Below are 16,887 nucleotides of genomic sequence, written 5' to 3'. Positions count from 1 at the left end.
CTGTGGTCTTCCAGGAGAGCTTCCTAGGTGACTCTGAAGGGGCAGCCCCCAGGACCCTCAGGTTCCCCTCTTGCTCTACTCGGGAGGGTCCCCCAGGAGAAGAGGGGGACCAGGCTGGCTGGTCCTGGGTCTTTGTTCCTTCTCCAGGCGGGGGATGCTCAGGCATGCTGGCCTGTTTCCCGGGAGGCTCAGGAATGGCCCTGGGAGATATCAAGCTGCTTGTTGCCAGAGCTGGGGTCTGATTCTTAACCTGGAAATTGGGTATTTCCAGGACCTGTCTGCGTTGCCAATGAGAAAAGAGTGGGGAGATTTATCACTGGCCCTCTGCAGGCAGGCTCTGAACGAGCCAGTGGAGCGGTTTCAGGAAGCTGCGCCCAGGCAGTCAAGGACTGGTTCCCAAGGGCTGCTGGTTGGCCGCCCAGATGGCTCCCATGGCGTGGTGCCACCATGCTGTGGCCACCCAGTCCCAGGGTTGGACTTCCAGCCTTGCAGGCCCAGAATCACTGTGTTCCCAGATATACAGCACCAGCAGAGCACTGCTCCCCATTTGATTGTTAAGGGGCAGACACTGATGCCTGCAGCCTCATGCAGGACAAGCTGAGCTTTGAGCAGACCCAATTCTCCCAGTTCCGCACACCTTGGCTGCCCACGGGCGGGGGAGGCAGTGGGATGGCAGCCCAACAGTGGCTTGGCGGGCGGGGCAGGACACCTGCGTTGGAGGGTTTTGGCGTCTTCCTCCATGGGGAAGCTTGCATGCTTTGGCAGCCTCCCCTGCAGTCATTCCTGGAGACTTTTGTCCATCTCATCCGAGGGGCAGGGAGCCTGGGCTCTGGAGAGAAGAAAGCTATGCTGGGATGCCAGCTCAGCCCCCTAGCAGATGTAGACGTGCTCCTGAGCCTCAGTTTCCTCATCTGTAAAATGGACATGATGCCAGCTCTCCTGTTAGGGTTCTGGTGAGGACCCTCGAGTTAGACAAGAGGCCTGAGGAGCAGCCTGCATAGCACTTGGCACAGTGGACAGGTGGCAGCTGCCACAATGAGGTTTTCTGATTAGGTGCCAGGGGAGCGGCCTGACCCTTCCAAGTGCCCTGGGCTCCTCGGGTGCGTCACCTGGCACCTTCAGCATGGCACTTCCCTGGCCTGGTGTCTTGCAGGCCTTTTGCCCAGGGCACGTCCACAAACCTCTCGGAGATGCAGGTGCTAGAAAGCTGGCCCTGCCACCCTCCCCTGCGAATTTGCTGTGTGACCTGAGGAAATCCTTCCTGTCTCTGGCCCCTCCTCCACATCTGTGCCACAAGGGGCTGGACTCTGCTCCAAGCCTGAGACTGTGGCAGAGGCAGCGCCAGGCCTGGGTGGGTCCCAACAGGACAGGGTTCAAATCCCTGTTCTGGCTGCCACGTCCTGGCTCCTGACCCGGGCGAGTTCCTCTCAGGCTGTTTCCTTGTCCATCAGGCAGGGCGTTAGGAGGATTAAACGTGATGGGTGTCCAAAGGGCCTTGCACCCAAGAAGTGCCCGCATGTGCTGGGCACTGTGGCTGGTTAAAGTTGGGGCTGCCCTGCACCCCCTTGGGACCAGCCCACCTTCCTCCTCAGCTGCCACCAGCCACGCCCCTCCCGGGCCTGGCCCTGTGTTCACCTGACTGTCAGGGGCTGGGCGTGGACAGGGACCCTGGATGCCCAAGGCTTGCGGCTGACCTGGAGGTCTGGTTCTCCCTTCTCCTGCTTGAGGCACGATTTTCCCATCAGTGAGTAGCAGGGCACAGGCCGGCAGGGAGGGTTTCTGGAGAGATGGGCCGGCCTTTGTGGGGCCTCAGCCTCCACTTTCTGAGGCCAGGGAGCATCCTGGTGGGCAGGCATCACGTGTCGTCCCGGTCTGAGGCCGCCTCTGTGGGCTGCCGTGCCCAGGATCAGGAGTGTGGCCCACCCACACCCCGGGCTGGCCTCCTGTCATCTTGATGCTTTGTCCGTGCGCTGGGGATCAGGGTTGGGTCCACCCACCCGGAGCTGGAGGGCAGGCCCGAGGGCAGGAGGGTCACGGACACGAGGCCCTTGCGTTCCACCTCCCTTGATGGGGCTCATGGTCCGAGCTCATGACTTGAGAAGTCCTGGGCTCTCACCTCTGGCTCAGCCAGCACACGCCCTACTGGCTCCCGTCCTCGGGCATGGGTCCCCACCTCTGTAGGACGGAGAAGGGCACAGCAGCGTGGGCCCCGCACTGTCGCAGGAGCCTGGGCTCTGTAGAGAGCAAGCAGCCTTCTGTGATGCATTTTATGTTTGGCTTCTGTATTGGAGCAGAAAGCTGAAGTCAGAAAGCTGCTCCCACCCACTGGGTTTCAGGGTGACTCAGCCTCTCTTTACAGTGTCCCTCGGCTAGGTCCCTGAGCCTTAGGCAGGCCTCACACAAGTTTCCCTCAGGTTTTTACAGCCCAGCATCTGTCGCCGGCCCCGGGGGGATGTGATGTCACGTGTTGTCCGGTACCACGCCATCAGGTCCCAGTGCCGGTCACCGAGCTGTGTGCATTCTCTCTTGACCCCCACTGTTGCCTGTGACAGGTAGTGCTGCCCTCCCCAGATGACACACCAAGGCCAAGGGCCGGGGCTGGGCAGAGCCAGCGAGAGACAGTGAGCTGCTGTCTGGTGGGCCAGAACTGTGAGGTGCTGACAGGGGGGTGGCAAGCACCCCGCAGTGACCTCTGGTGACTGGGACCTGAGCAGCAGCTCAGAGGGGCTTGGGAGGTCCCCCAGGACAATCTCATGCACACGGAGGCTCTGCCATGAGCCTTTCCACACACAGGCCCAGGGAGGACCAGGGGCGGAGCAGGCCGAGGTGCAGGCTAGAGCCCTCTCCTCACTCCGCTTCAGCCCTCAGCCAGGTCTCCCTGGGAGGGGCCGGTGAGTTCCTGGAGCCATCCATGGGGCAGGGGGCCACTAGCTACGGTTTCCAAGGAAAGGCGTCTGAGTCCGGAGCTGCACCAGAAGGCTGATGCTGGGAGGAGGTGCCGTTGGCCTGAGCGGGGAGATGGTAGGGCTGGGGCAGGCCCTGTAGGGTTCCTCAAGACCCTCACTATTCTACCCAGAGGGAGTCTGGGTTTGGCCTGTGGCTTCCTGCTTCTGTCAGCCAGGGACACGGCATCCTGCTGGCCTGTCACTCTGAGAAGGCTGATCAGGTGACACACTCACCAGACACCACCAGGCCCTGTTTCCCATCCTCATCTTCAGGGCTCTGGGCTGTGTCCCTGGAGACATTGGGGTGTGGGGGCCCCTGCTCACCAGGGACCCCATGCCACCCTCACTGCACTGACCCAAATGTTAGAAGGCCAGACAGTGTGTTTACAGGCACAGCTGCCGACTGGGTCCCAGAGCCCAGGGACATCAGCATGCCTGCTAGGGGTGGGACAGGAGTGTCCCTTGAGGACACAGCCAAGCACGTGGTGTTCTTTTCTCCTCCTAGCAGTCAGCTCATAGTGGCTGCCTGGGCACCTGCCCTCGGGGGAAAGCGTTTTCTCTGCATCAGCTGTTCACTAGGCCGTTCCTGCTCCTCCCGCTCTGAGCTCCCAGCCTGGCCAGAGTGCCCTGGGGCCCAGGCGCTGCCCAGATGGGCTGTCTGCTAACAGAGTGACCTAGGGTGGCCTGTGGGTGCTGGAACCCTGCCTTTCTTGCTGCAGAGGGTCCTGGGGCAGCTGCCAGGGCTGTTGGCTGCTTTCTTTCTCTGTCCTGTGAGGGGGCAAGGGTTAGAGGCCTTACTCTGCCACTTTGTTCCCAGACCCCAGGGCAGCTCTCTCTGGAGCCTGCACCTCCACCATCTGAGCAGACGGTTTAAACAGCCCCTGTACTCCACATAGCTCTATGGTCTGGTTCCATGCCTGCTGCTGCTGTGACGGGAAGCGACCAGAGAAGACAGGCCAGCTCCACGCAGGCTAGAGCGTCTCCCTGACTGTGTGACAGGGTGGCAACTCCCTTACCCCAAGCATGCATGGCTCTCAGCGTTGGGCCTGCATCCTTCCCCACCACCCGGCTGGCAGAAGAGGGCCCCCCGGGGGTGGGGGAAGGGTGCAGGGATCACATGACACCAAGCAGGGCTGGGCCAGCTGCTGGCCTGCCAGCTCACGGAGGAGCCGCTCTCTAGACCTGCTCAGGGACAGCGAGGCTACCTGGCTTCAGCCCCTCCTGGGGATTGGCCTGCCTGGGGACACCTCTGTCCAGCAGGCACTGATGGTGCTCAGCCAGGACCTGGGTGCTGTGCTGGGCTCCCCCAGGGTTAATGTTTAGTCCCCTGTGGCGGGCTTGTCCTGCACGAGATCTCAGAGCCACTGTCGGTGACTTGGACACTCAGGATACTGTCTGCCTCCCAGCTGGTCCAGATGTGGCTAAAATCCGTGGGGGAGAGAGAGACTCCCAGCTGAGCCAACGGCCTTCACAGGAGGCAGTCTGGGACCCCGAGGAGGCCCGGGTGGTTGGGGGCCTGGTCACTGTAACCTCTAATGCTTTTCTTTTCAAAGGAACAATTTTCTAGGCAGGGGAGAGATGTGTGAGTCAGGAAAAGGGGGGTGAGCATATGTCTCTTTTCCTGTCAGTGGAAGGGCCAGACCTCCCCTGGCGGGGCTGTTTGTGGGGTGTGGGTGTGTGTCTGTGGGTTCCCTGCTAACTTCCAAGAAGTGGGGCTGGCTCTCTGTCCAGAGGCGGTGGCGCTCAGGAGCCCGGCACAATGCCCGCAGCTTTCCTGTTGTACAAAGCCCAGCGTGGGAGGCGACCTCAGGTCGGAGGAAGTGGACTTCCAGGATGGCTCCTGGGCCTCTGAGGGTGCGCAGGAGGCAGGAGGCCAGGGTCCCGTCCACAGCATGCTGGACAGTCTACCTGGCTCCTGCTGGGGTTGAGGGAAGGGCCTGAGTCAGCACTGTCTGCCAGGCCTTCTCTGAGCTCCACGCCCACCTGGGTTGGGGCATTGACTGCGCGGTTAATGACCCTGGGCCAGGCCAGTACCTCTCAGCTCCTTCCTAACCTCTGAGGTTGATGTCCTTAACCCCCCGGCTCCTCTACCCGCTGCAAGCTCATTCCGTCCCTGGACAGAGCAGGTGGCGTAGGGGGCTGTGAGGCCGGGGGTAATTGTGGCTAAGTGACCTAGATCAGCCTGCCAGGTGGTGGGAGTCTGTCTCCTAAGACAACGGCCTTTCCTTACTGCCTGGGGCCAGATGCCCCCTTCCTGTTCCAGTCTAGGCCTGTGGTTTAGGGCTCTGTGGAACCCCAGCATCTGCCTGGATACCAGCACCGTGACCTCTCACACCCGTCCCCTCACGTGATGATGGTCAGGGAACTGGGAACTCCCATTGCCCAAGCAGGCATGAGGGCATGAATGAGCAGAGGGGAAGGAAGTGGCTGGGATGTGGCTGTGGCTGTCTGGGGTGCCCCACACCTGCCCAGACATGGGCTGCCAACGCACCAGGGCTGGGCCCAGAGGAGCTGCGCATTCCTGCTAGGTCAGCCAGGGCCCCCCAGGCTGGGTAGAGGAGGGGTGAGTGTGAGGATGCCCATGGGCCTCTGGCCCTGGGGAGGTAGGGGGACCTTCTCTTGGGGCATAGCCGCCTGGATGCAGTCAGCCGTGTCAGAGCCCTGGGGTCCCTGCCTCACCACTTACCCGAGGCAGCATGACCTTGGACCAGTTGTTCCTCTCTCAGCCTCCATTTACCCATCTGTGCAATGGCTGAATAACAGTCCCCTGTGTGGAAGGGGATGGCTTGAGGGTGGGTCTGTCCTGGGCAGGAGCAGAAGCCAGTTACTAGGGGATTGGAAGCCTGGTGGACTCATCATAATCACGTCCCAGGTCGTGGCTAGCCGGGTTGGGGAAGTGGAGTGCCGGGACAGTGGCCCTTGAGCTGTGATCTCATTCCACCCCAGGCTGTAGGTCTGTGCAGCCGCCAGTCTGTGCCCTATCTGGGAAACAGGTTGCACAGGTGCATCCCCTGCACGGTGGCCAGGCAGGCCCTTGACGTCCCCGCGCCCGGCTGCCGGGCGTTGTCTTCACAGAGCTCCACGCAGGAGATCGGTGAGGAGCTGATCAACGGAGTCATCTACTCCATCTCCCTGCGCAAGGTGCAGCTGCACCACGGAGGCAACAAGGGCCAGCGCTGGCTCGGGGTTAGTGCGCTCGGGGTCTCCACTAGGAGATGCAGCTGGGGATCCCTCCCAGGGCTTTTTCACTTGAGGGCCCCCAGTTCTGATCCCAAAGGAAATGGCCCTCACTCCCTTCCCGACCCCGACTGTCCAGCCCAGGCTTAATCAGGTTTTCATGTTTGACCTCCCTTCCCCAGGTGTGCAGCCATCAGCCTCACCATCCTCCATGCCTTCTCCCAGATGTGCACACCATCTGGAGTAGTGGGGCTGTCTTCACCCAAGAACAAAAGGGCTTCAGGCTGTTAGGTCTCTGCAAGTTGCCATCTCCCAGAACACATCCCTGGGGTTGCTCCAGGTTGAGAGCCGGGGCCTGACTCAGCTGCATAATATTCCAGAAGGGAGGCTGGAGCCACTGCCCCAGTTCAGCTCCTCATGGCTGTGGGGCCACTGTGAGTCCTCTGAGGACACTTCAACAGTGCTGCAGGAGCCAGGCGCAGTGGCTCATGCCTGTAATCCCAGCATTTTGGGAGGCCAAGGCAGGAGGATTGCCTAAGGTCAGGAGTTTGAGATCAGCCTGGCCCACATGGTGAAACCCCATCTCTACTAAAAATACAAAAATTAGCCAAGCATGGTGGTGTGTGCCTGTAATCCCAACTACTTGGGAGGCTGAGACATGAGAATTGCTTGAGCCCAGGAGGCTGAGGTTGCAGTGAGCCGAGATCACACCACTGCACTCTAGCCTGGGTGACTGTCTCAAAACAAAACAAAACAGTGCCACAGGGAAGATGCTGTGCGTCCTAACGGGCCAGTCCCTCCCAGCCCCTGGATAAGCCTCTGTTTCCTCATCTCTAGAATGGGGATATTTTGTTAGAGCTCTCAGATGACGCTCTTCCCACAGGGCAGCTACCATTACTCAGCTAACAACGGACCTGAAGGTGTTAGTATTTAAATCATTCCCGCACCTCAAATTCTACTTTAAAAATTTTTTCACTCTTTTAGAGACAGGGTCTCACTCTGTCACCCAGGCTGCCATGCAGAGGTATGATCATAGCTCACAGCAGCCTTGACCTCCTGGGCTCAAGCGATCTTCTCACCTCAGTTCCCCAGGTAGTTGGGACCACCACACCTGGCTAATTTTGTATTTTTTGTAGAGATGGGGTTTTGCCATGTTGCCCAGGCTGGTCTCAAACTCCTGGGCTCAAGCAATTTGTCCACCTCAGCCTCCCGAAATGCTGGGATGACAGGCTTAAGCTACTATGCCTGGCCCTGGCTAATTTTTAAGTTTTGTAAACAATTTTTTGTAGAGCTGGGGGATTTCACTTTGTTGCCCAGGCTGGTCTCAAACTCTTGGCTTCAAGTGATGCTCCCACCTTGGCCTCCCAAAGTGCCGGGATGACTGGTGTGAGCCACCACACCTGGCCTGAAATTCTGCTTTTAAAGCTGATAACCTTTTTCTGCTAGAGATACTCAGTCCTGCCTCTTGCCACAAGCTGCTGAGGGCTCGGGGTTCCATCTGAGCTCCAGGAGATTCGTGTGCTGCCACTGACTGTCTGTCCCTCCTCTGTCCTACCCCAGTATGAGAATGAGTCGGCCCTGAACCTTTATGAGACTTGCAAGGTGCGGACCGTGAAGGCTGGCACGCTGGAGAAGCTGGTGGAGCACCTGGTGCCAGCCTTCCAGGGCAGCGACCTCTCCTACGTCACCATCTTCCTGTGTACCTATAGAGCCTTCACCACCACCCAACAGGTCCTGGACCTGCTGTTCAAAAGGTGAGCATGAGCCCTCCACTGCACAGGGTGCACAGGGGCCCTCGCCCCCGCCTGGCTGCGGGTCTTGGCAATGCTGATTCACCTCTCTGAGCCTCGCTTTGCTCATACGAAAGAGAAACTGAGTGCTAAGAGGACCTCGTGGGGTTGTCGTCAGGCCTGGGCGGGATGAAGCGTGGAAAGTGCTCCCTCAACGCCTGGCCCTGTAGGGAATGGGCTGCGGGGGCTGTGGTGCTCGTTTTTATGATTTTCCTGTCCCCCATGGGGAAGCTCTCTGCCCCAAGCCTCTCTTGTATGTGGCCTTGGGCGAAGCAGTTTTCCCACTTGTCAAGGAGATTCCGGATTCTATCTGGGGGCTGTTGGAGGGACCCAAGGGGCGCTCAGATAGCTGGGAAGGAGCTGGTTGGGACTTATTCATTGAACAAATATATATGAAGCACCTACTGTGTGCTGGCCCTTTTCTAGGCATTTAATATAATTTGATGAAAAAAAGCAAAAAAAAAACAAAAAAAAACCCTGCCCTCCTGGGCCTCCGTTCTAGTCGGAGAGTCAGACAGTAACACTAGACGTCGTAAGCAGGTACGGTAGATGTGACGCCCTCACGGCCTCCTCTAGATACGGCTGCATCCTCCCCTATTCCGACGAGGATGGCGGACCCCAGGACCAACTTAAAAAGTGAGTGAGCTTTGAGCCAAGAGGAAGGGACCCTGTCCCCACCGAACAGTGGGAGAGTACATGGGGCTGGGGCTGGAGCCGGGGCTGGCTGGGCAGAACCCTGGCTCCCACACCTCTTGTGGTTCGTGCTAGAGGGCTGGGGTCTGGGGGCTTCGCCTGCAGGAGGAAAGACGACCGAGAGCTGTGGAGGGGTCCTGGGGTGGCTGGGGCTCAGAGCAGCCCCCGGCAGGAACTCATCCCACCATAGCCTCATCCCAGCTGGGCTTGGCTCAGTGTGCCCTGATCTAGGGGCCCAGGGCAAGAGGTGGGGTGAGCCTCTGCTCTCACATTGCCTCACCCCTCAATAGTGAGTGCTCAGCGGGCAGGCTGCACCCCACCCTCTGGGAGAACAGGGTTAGTGGGAAGATGAGACCTGCACACAGCTCTCAGAGAGTAAGGCAGCTCACCAGCACTGAGCTACAAGTTGAGGAGCCGCCAGGGACCTGCAGATGCCCGGCAGGAGGACCGATCCCTCATGGAGTTTACGTTCCAGCGAGGAGGGGGTGCTGGGAGACATGCAGAGCCATGGGCGGGGCTTCCTTGGAGGAGGGGAGAGGTGGTCGCCACTGACCAGGGGCCTCCTTGGTTCTTTTGGCTGGACAGCCAAGGGGGCTTGGGCTTGGGCTGGGGCAGGTGGCCTTCAGATGGACAGGGGCCGGCGCAGGAGCCCAGCCTGGCTCAGGGGAGCCCAGGCCTCTGACTCTGCTGCCACCCACCTGTCCCCAGTGCCATCTCCTCCATCCTGGGCACCTGGCTGGACCAGTACTCGGAGGATTTCTGTCAACCTCCAGACTTTCCCTGCCTCAAGCAGCTGGTGGCCTACGTGCAGCTCAACATGCCAGGCTCAGACCTGGAGCGCCGTGCCCACCTTCTCCTGGCCCAGCTGGAGCACTCGGAACCCATTGAGGCAGAGCCTGAGGGTGAGGAGGACTGGGGTGGATGCCAGAGGGTGAATGAGGAGGGGTCGGTGCTGGGCCACACAAAGAGGAGGCTCCAGGGTCTGGTGCTGGGTCAGGGGCACAGATGAGCCTCAGACCACACAGGCAGGGACCACAGGCGGGAGAGCGGCCTGGTACACGTTTTGTGGGTTCAGCGGGGAGAGGCTTCTCTGGAAGCCGGGGCTGTTCTGTGTCTTTGAAAGGCACAGGAAAGGCTGGCATGTTGTTGAACTTTTCTCCTCTTGCAGCTCTGTCACCAGTGCCAGCTCTAAAACGAACTCCAGAGCTCGAGCTAGCTCTAACACCAGCTCGAGCACCCAGCCCAGTGCCGGCTCCAGCCCCAGAGCCAGAGCCAGCTCCAACACCAGCTCCAGGTTCAGAGCTAGAAGTAGCTCCAGCACCAGCTCCGGAGCTCCAGCAGGCTCCAGAGCCAGCTGTGGGACTAGAATTGGCTCCAGCGCCAGCTCCGGAACTAGAGCCAGCTCCAGAACAGGATCCAGCTCCCTCACAAACTCTAGAGCTGGAGCCAGCTCCAGCGCCAGTTCCATCATTACAGCCTTCCTGGCCTTCACCTGTGGTTGCAGAGAACGGGCTGAGTGAGGAGAAGCCTCACCTCTTGGTGTTCCCTCCTGATCTGGTGGCAGAGCAGTTTACACTGATGGATGCGGTGAGCAGCTCAGCTTGGCAGGGCAGGGGTGGGCCTGCCTTCTGGCATCTGCTGTCCCAGACCTACCATTTCCTGGTCCAGAGCTGATGTTCTGGTCAAATCCCAGCTCTGCTGCTACACACCAAGTAACCAGGTCGTTCCTTAACCCCAAGTCCTCAGTTTCCCTCTGGACAGTAGAGATGAGGTCACCCCTATCCTCTAGAGTGACTATGCAGATTCTAGATGGAACAGACAGGAAGCTCAGCAGGCCTGGCCTGTGGGAGTGGAGGGTGCTCACCAAGGTGCATCCATGGGTCACCCCCATCTGTTTAGGAGGCTCACCAGCCTCAGCACTCATTAGGCACTTGATGTGTCCTGGAGCCTATGGCAGACACTGGACAAAGCCCTTAGTTGTAGCGCCCACAGCAGATGTGCGTCTGGATGGGGAGCAGACTGAGGCGGGGGGATGGGGGGTGGGGGGTGGGGCGTGGGGGGCGTGGGCAGGCATGAGCCGCCTGTTGGAGCTGGGGCTTGGTGAGGCTGCGCGAGGCAGTGCTCCTCTTCTTCCCACCAGCATTTTGTCCTGGGTCACTTGTGTGCTGGGCACCCTGCATGGACACGGGATAAAACCCAGAGATCCCCACAAGGCTCAAGCTGCATCCTCAGCTTCCCCAGCGCCAGCCCAGACTGCTGGGGCAGGACCAGGTGACACTTAGCCTCCTCCCCAGGAACTGTTCAAGAAGGTGGTGCCCTACCACTGCCTGGGCTCCATCTGGTCCCAGCGGGACAAGAAGGGCAAGGAGCACCTGGCGCCCACCATCCGCGCCACTGTCACCCAGTTCAACAGTGTGGCCAACTGTGTCATCACCACCTGCCTCGGGAACCGAAGCACGAAAGCCCCAGACAGGGCCAGGGTGGTGGAGCACTGGATCGAGGTGGCCAGGGTATGCCACAGGAGGGGCCTGGGCCCCCACTTTGGCTTCATCTGTTCTCAGGTTGTGGTCTACAGTCCAAGGCCCTGTACAGTCCCCAGTCTACTCTTCCCAGGGGCATGCTGGCCTTGACTCTCCCAGCCCACTGCCTGGATGCTCACGTCTTCCTTACACTCTTTCCTTGGGTTGAGCTAAAATCCTCCTGTCACCCCCGGGTTGCAGCCGTGCCCTCTGGGGACTCCCTGGGTGTCTGTCTCATTGGGAGGGGAGGCTTGGCCAATGGGGACGGAGGCCAGGCAAGCTGGGAGCTCCAGCCCCACCTCATGCCTCCTGCTCTTCCCGCCCCAGGAGTGCCGGATCCTCAAGAACTTCTCGTCACTGTATGCCATCCTCTCTGCCCTGCAGAGCAACTCCATCCACCGTCTGAAGAAGACGTGGGAAGACGTTTCCAGGTGGGCATGCCTCTGTAGGAGCTCCTGGTGCACCAGGGACCTCCCACAGGGCTGGCATCACCCCCTTAGTGAGCCCATGGGAGGCCACAAACCCTGAGGGCAGGGACCCTCCACTGACCGGAGTTGGCAGCAGCTCTGCCTCAGAGCTCGGCTTCCTAAGCTGTCAGATGGTGGGTTGAGCCACATCAGAGATTTTCAGGTATTCGTGTTGTCGCCACAGAACCCTCAACCAATTGAAATCAAAACCTTTGTGCCAGGCGCAATGGCTAACGCCTGTAATCCCAGCTACTTGGGAGGCTGAGGAGAATTTCTTGGACCCAGGAGGTAGAGGTTGCAATGAGTCGAGATCTGGCCACTGCACTCCAGCCTGGGTGACTGAAACTGTCTCCAAAAAAAGAAAAAAACCCCTTTGGAAATAGCTGCTCAGTGGAAACGGGAATAGGGGTCCTGTTGCACCAACATGAAGGCCCCCTCCCCAGACCTGCAGAGCGTTAGTGCTGGGGGACCCTGTGTGCTGCGTTCAGGCAGTCTGGGGTCTTTCAGCTCTAAAATAAAATGGATTTGCACTCACACCCCTCCCTACCATTCCCAGCTTTCTCCTTCCTTCTTTGCCCTTCTGACAGGGACAGTTTCCGGATCTTTCAGAAGCTGTCAGAGATCTTCTCAGATGAGAACAACTACTCATTGAGCCGGGAGCTGCTCATCAAGGTGGAGTGGCGGCAGGCAGAGGCTGGGGCTGGGGCTGGGGCTGGGGCTGGGGCTGGGGCTGGGGCTGGGGTGGCAGGAAGAGGCTGGGGCGGTGGGCGGTGGCATTCGCTTCTTGCTGGGAAAGTTCCTTTCCTGTGTGCATGAAGGGGGAAGAGGGATCTGTTTGGCCCCTGGGTGTTTGAGGGATAGGGCCCCAGTTAATTGGACACAGTAAGGGTGGCAGTGGAGGTTCCAGGAGGAGTAGATGGGCATCAGGACCAGCAGGTCTCTGGCTTCCTCGCTGGTCCCTCCTGCTGGGTGGGAAGGGGATGCGGCTCCTGCCCCCACACCGGCCCAGTCTGTCCCCGGGAGGCCAGGCTCCTGACGCTACCTCTGTCTGCTCTACACACCCAAGGAGAGGGCAGCCTGCCTACCCCAGGGACAGGGGCTGCAGGGGATGCCGGGGCCAGGTGGCCAGACCTGGGAGGCAGATTTGGAGGCCCCATGTGGCTTCCCTACCCTGCCCCGAGAAGAGACACTGACCAGAGAACCCTGTAGAATTCTTCTCATGGCACCCCATTAGCTGTGGCAGATACCCCAGATGACTGAGGAGAACTTTCAGTGACTAATGGATTCACGAGGCCTCAGAGGGAGTCAAGTGTCACTGCCTGGTGCCCCTGGCATACCCGGTCAGTGAAATGGCATCTAGGGCCCCCCTGCTGCGTGGACAAACACAGAGTTCCCTACAGGGGAGCATCGCAGGGGGCTCCTGGGACACCTGTCCCTCTCCCTCCATGGCACAGCTCCACTGGGGGCCCTGGCATGCACGAGAAGCCCAGAGGACAGTACCCTGATCAGTGACCAAACGGGTAAAGGCAGATGGGGCAGACCCTCTGGCTAGGACAGAAGAGCCTGTTCTGAGTCCCTGGGGGGCCCAGGGCAAGTCACTGCCCATCTGAGGGCCATAGTTTCCTCATCTGGAAAATGGAGGAATGCCAGCCCTGGGGTGCTGACCTCATGGAAGGTTCAAGGGAGAAAGGAGTGTGCAGCCATAACAGGACTGTAGCGCAGAGTCTCTGAGACCCTGCGAGGCAGGTGGAGTTTATTTTTTTAGAGAAGGAGTCTCGCTCTGTCTCCCAGGCTGGAGTGCAATGGCATGATCTCGGCTCACTGCAACCCCCACCTCCTGGGTTCAAGGGATTCTCCTGCCTCAGCTTCCCAAGTAGCTGGGATTATAGGTGTACACCACCAACCCAGGTAATTCTTGTATTTTTTAGTAGAGATGGGGTTTCACTGTGTTGGCCAGGCTGGTCTTAAACTCCTGACCTCAAGTGATCCACCTGCCTTGGCCTTCCAAAATGCTGGGATTACAGGTGTGAGCCACCGCACCATGCAGCAGGCGGAGTTCTCATCCGCACTTTCCAGAGGGGGAGGCAGGCTCAGGAAGGCCAGGCCACCGGCCCAGGACCCCACACTAGTGAGTATTGATATAGGGTCAGCCCTGGAACCCGAGCACACTGGCAGCACCCCAGGTCAGGGTGCCTGAGGGCTGAGGGGATAGGGGCTTGCTGACCCTGTCCTCTACCCTGGCAGGAGGGCACCTCCAAGTTTGCCACCCTGGAGATGAACCCCAAGAGAGCCCAGAAACGGCCGAAGGAGACGGTGAGAGTGCCCAAGGCCGTGGAGAGGCAGGGGGCTGGCCTGGGGGTAGGGAGGAGGGCCCTTTCCTCTCTAGCCACGGTGCCTATGGGCCCCATTAGAGGTGGCCTCCTCTGGACCCTAGCAGAGCCACGTCTGGATCAGCTGGTATCTGGGAAGACCAGCTGCAGCCACGAAAGGACAGGCCTGGCAGAGCCGGCTCAGGCGGGTGTGGGGCTGGGGAGGGCCAGGGGCCACACGACTCGGGAACCTGGCATTTCCCAGATGCCAGCCAGGGAGATGGCTAGAGGGAGTCTGGGGTCCAGGGAGACAGTGGGCCCCAGGAGGCCCCCAGAGGTCCCCCAGCTGCTCCAAGTGAGACCAGTTGGGGCTGGGGGCTGAGAAAGCCTTCAGGGGAGGGGCCTTGCTCATCCTCCTACCCCAATGTCACAGGGCATCATCCAGGGCACCGTTCCCTACCTGGGCACGTTCCTCACCGACCTGGTGATGCTGGACACTGCCATGAAGGACTATCTGTATGTGAGTGTGCCGGGCGGGGCTGGAGTAGGGCCCGGGAGGAGAGACCTTCCCTGAGCCCTGGGGGCTGGGCTGCCACACCTGTCCCAGCAATGAGTAAACAGCTCAGTGCCCTGCTGGTGACACCCCAGGGCTGCCCAAACACAGAGCTGCAGCAGGGTTTGGCTGAGTGGGACACAGCCCATCCCTCAGGCAGTGACCCTGAGCACAGAGGGAAGCCAGGCCCTCAGAGGTCAGGCGGCACGTGGTGGCTGAGCAGGGCCTTCTCACCCAAGGCCTCAGTCCATTGTCCTCTGAGAGTGCTGGACAAGAAGTCCCCAAGCCTCTGCCCGCATGTCCCCTTGCCCTGGTGCCCAGCACCGGCTTCAATCCAGGGGTGTGCATGCCCTGCCCCCTGGTGGGCACTCTTGATAGTGCAGCATGAGGTGGGGAGACTGTAATGGTCAAGGGGTCACTTTCTGACGGCCATTGGGTGTCCACCTTCCAGGGCAGACTCATCAACTTTGAGAAGAGGAGGAAGGTAAGCAGCTGCAGGCAGCCCTGACTTGGGGAGGGGTGGAAAACAGACCCACCAGGGTTAGGACATTTCAACTCCTACCCTCTCCTTAGATTCATGGGACATTTGGACACCGAGAGAAGGGGCTCCCCTCCCACTGGAGGGTGAGGGTAGGAGGTTATAATCCAGGACCACCTCCTGGGGAGTGGCTGAGCCCAGCTTTGAGAACAGGAAGGCCTGGATGGGAGTAGAGGGGAGGAAGGGACCCCAAGAACAAAGACCCAGAGACTGGCCCCTGTCCTGCCCAGGGGGCCTTGTCACCGCCCTGTGCTTCCCTCTGGCCCCAGGAGTTCGAGGTGATCGCCCAGATCAAGCTGCTGCAGTCGGCCTGCAACAACTACAGCATCGCGCCAGATGAGCAATTTGGGGCCTGGTTCCGGGCCGTGGAGCGGCTCAGTGAGACTGAGAGGTGAGGCTGGGGCACCAAATGGGGACAGTGGGGGCAGGCTGTCCTAGGGGGCCAGCTCCAGAGGGCCAGCAGCTATGACCCATGGTCAGCGTCAGCCCCTGTTGCCTGAGGATGGCTGGGGCACCCCGACTCCAGCTTCTGGGCAGGTGCTGGGGAAGGCCGGAGCATGGCCCCTGGTTGTCACACCACTGCCTCTCTGCTCATAGCTACAACCTGTCGTGCGAGCTGGAGCCCCCATCCGAGTCAGCCAGCAACACCCTCAGGACCAAGAAGAACACAGCCATTGTCAAGCGCTGGAGCGAGTAAGGGCCTGGCTAAGGGTGGTAGGGGCAGTTGCCTTGGGGCTCAGAAGCTTCAGGGCTGAGCCTGGGCTCAGGGAGTCAGGGAGGCTGGCCCTGGAATCCTACCCTGCTGCTGACTGGCCCTGAGACTGGGATGAGTCCCCTCACCTTTTTGGGCCTCAGTTTCCTCCTCTGTGAAATGGGGTGATACTAAATGCTCTCCCAGATGGCTGTGGTGAATGGAGTACTGGCAACTGTCCCAGCACTTTGCACACTCCTTGGGCGCAGAGTGCAGGGGCTGTGGGGTTGGGATGTGTCCTTGGGGAGCCCCCTTAACTAAGCCAACCCTTCACCCAGCCGCCAGGCCCCCAGCACTGAGCTCAGTACCAGTGGCAGCTCCCACTCCAAGTCCTGTGACCAGCTCAGGTGTGGCCCCTACCTCAGCAGCGGGGACATCGCTGACGCGCTCAGCGTGCACTCGGCCGGCTCCTCTAGCTCCGACGTGGAGGAGATCAACATCAGCTTCGTCCCGGAGTCTCCTGACGGCCAGGAAAAGAAGGTGACTGTCTGCCCTTCTCCCCAATATCCTTTCCCATCTCCCCACTCCAAATCCATGCATGGGGCCAGGAAGTCCTGGATCCTGAACACAGCTTCTAGAAGGTTCCCCATCTGGCAGCTGGCCTGGGGTGCCCCCACAGGGCAGGCGGATCTGCTGATCTTACCGTCTCCCTCAGTTCTGGGAATCAGCCTCACAGTCATCCCCGGAGACCTCCGGCATCAGCTCGGCTTCCAGCAGCACCTCGTCCTCCTCAGCCTCCACCACGCCCGTGGCTGCCACACGCACCCACAAGCGCTCCGTCTCAGGGCTCTGCAACTCCAGCTCCGCGCTGCCGCTCTACAACCAGCAGGTGGGCGACTGCTGTATCATCCGCGTCAGCCTGGACGTAGACAACGGCAACATGTACAAGAGCATCCTGGTAAACCGGGGGGGGGGTGGCCTGGGTCCCTCCCTCCACTGGCGGCAAATGCACCCTGAACACAGTGCACCATCCCTGCCCTCCCGGGGTCTACCTTGTAGTTGGCGGGGAAGGACAGATGTCAGCCAGGTACAGAAATGAAGAAGGTAGTGATCAGGGACAAGGCTGGCCTGAGGGCAGAGGGGGAGTAAAGGAGCAGCCGTGCAAAGCCCCCAGGAGCTGAAGGGGCGGTGCTGTAGGGGAGATG

The 16,887-nt window shown here is 60.1% G+C and overlaps 1 protein-coding gene across 7 annotated transcripts in view; it reads left to right on the top strand.

Annotated features, from left to right (window-relative positions):
• The window catches only part of RALGDS (ral guanine nucleotide dissociation stimulator), a 51,350-nt gene that overhangs the window by 30,933 nt on the left and 3,530 nt on the right, over positions 1-16,887 (top strand). For 4 of the 7 annotated variants that reach the window (XM_055351443.2, XM_004048797.4, XM_055351441.2 and 1 more), the window contains exons 2-16: positions 6,021-6,131; positions 7,683-7,876; positions 8,489-8,548; positions 9,314-9,507; positions 9,774-10,192; positions 10,900-11,115; positions 11,452-11,555; positions 12,179-12,263; positions 13,836-13,904; positions 14,334-14,420; positions 14,905-14,937; positions 15,261-15,382; positions 15,589-15,684; positions 16,021-16,222; positions 16,398-16,640. In XM_055351443.2, the coding sequence (XP_055207418.2) occupies positions 6,021-6,131; positions 7,683-7,876; positions 8,489-8,548; positions 9,314-9,507; positions 9,774-10,192; positions 10,900-11,115; positions 11,452-11,555; positions 12,179-12,263; positions 13,836-13,904; positions 14,334-14,420; positions 14,905-14,937; positions 15,261-15,382; positions 15,589-15,684; positions 16,021-16,222; positions 16,398-16,640 (2,235 nt within the window). Of the gene's footprint in view, positions 1-6,020; positions 6,132-7,682; positions 7,877-8,452; positions 8,549-9,313; positions 9,508-9,773; positions 10,193-10,899; positions 11,116-11,451; positions 11,556-12,178; positions 12,264-13,835; positions 13,905-14,333; positions 14,421-14,904; positions 14,938-15,260; positions 15,383-15,588; positions 15,685-16,020; positions 16,223-16,397; positions 16,641-16,887 lie in introns of all 7 variants that reach the window. The other 3 variants (XM_031014335.3, XM_004048798.4, XM_004048795.5) reach the window with 1 other exon arrangement.

Source organism: Gorilla gorilla, chromosome 13 (genome assembly GCF_029281585.2).
Source record: "Gorilla gorilla gorilla isolate KB3781 chromosome 13, NHGRI_mGorGor1-v2.1_pri, whole genome shotgun sequence".
Classification (NCBI taxonomy): Eukaryota; Metazoa; Chordata; class Mammalia; order Primates; family Hominidae; genus Gorilla; species Gorilla gorilla.
The sequence above is the reverse complement of the archived record's forward strand: the minus strand, read 5'-3'. Positions and strand labels throughout refer to the sequence as shown.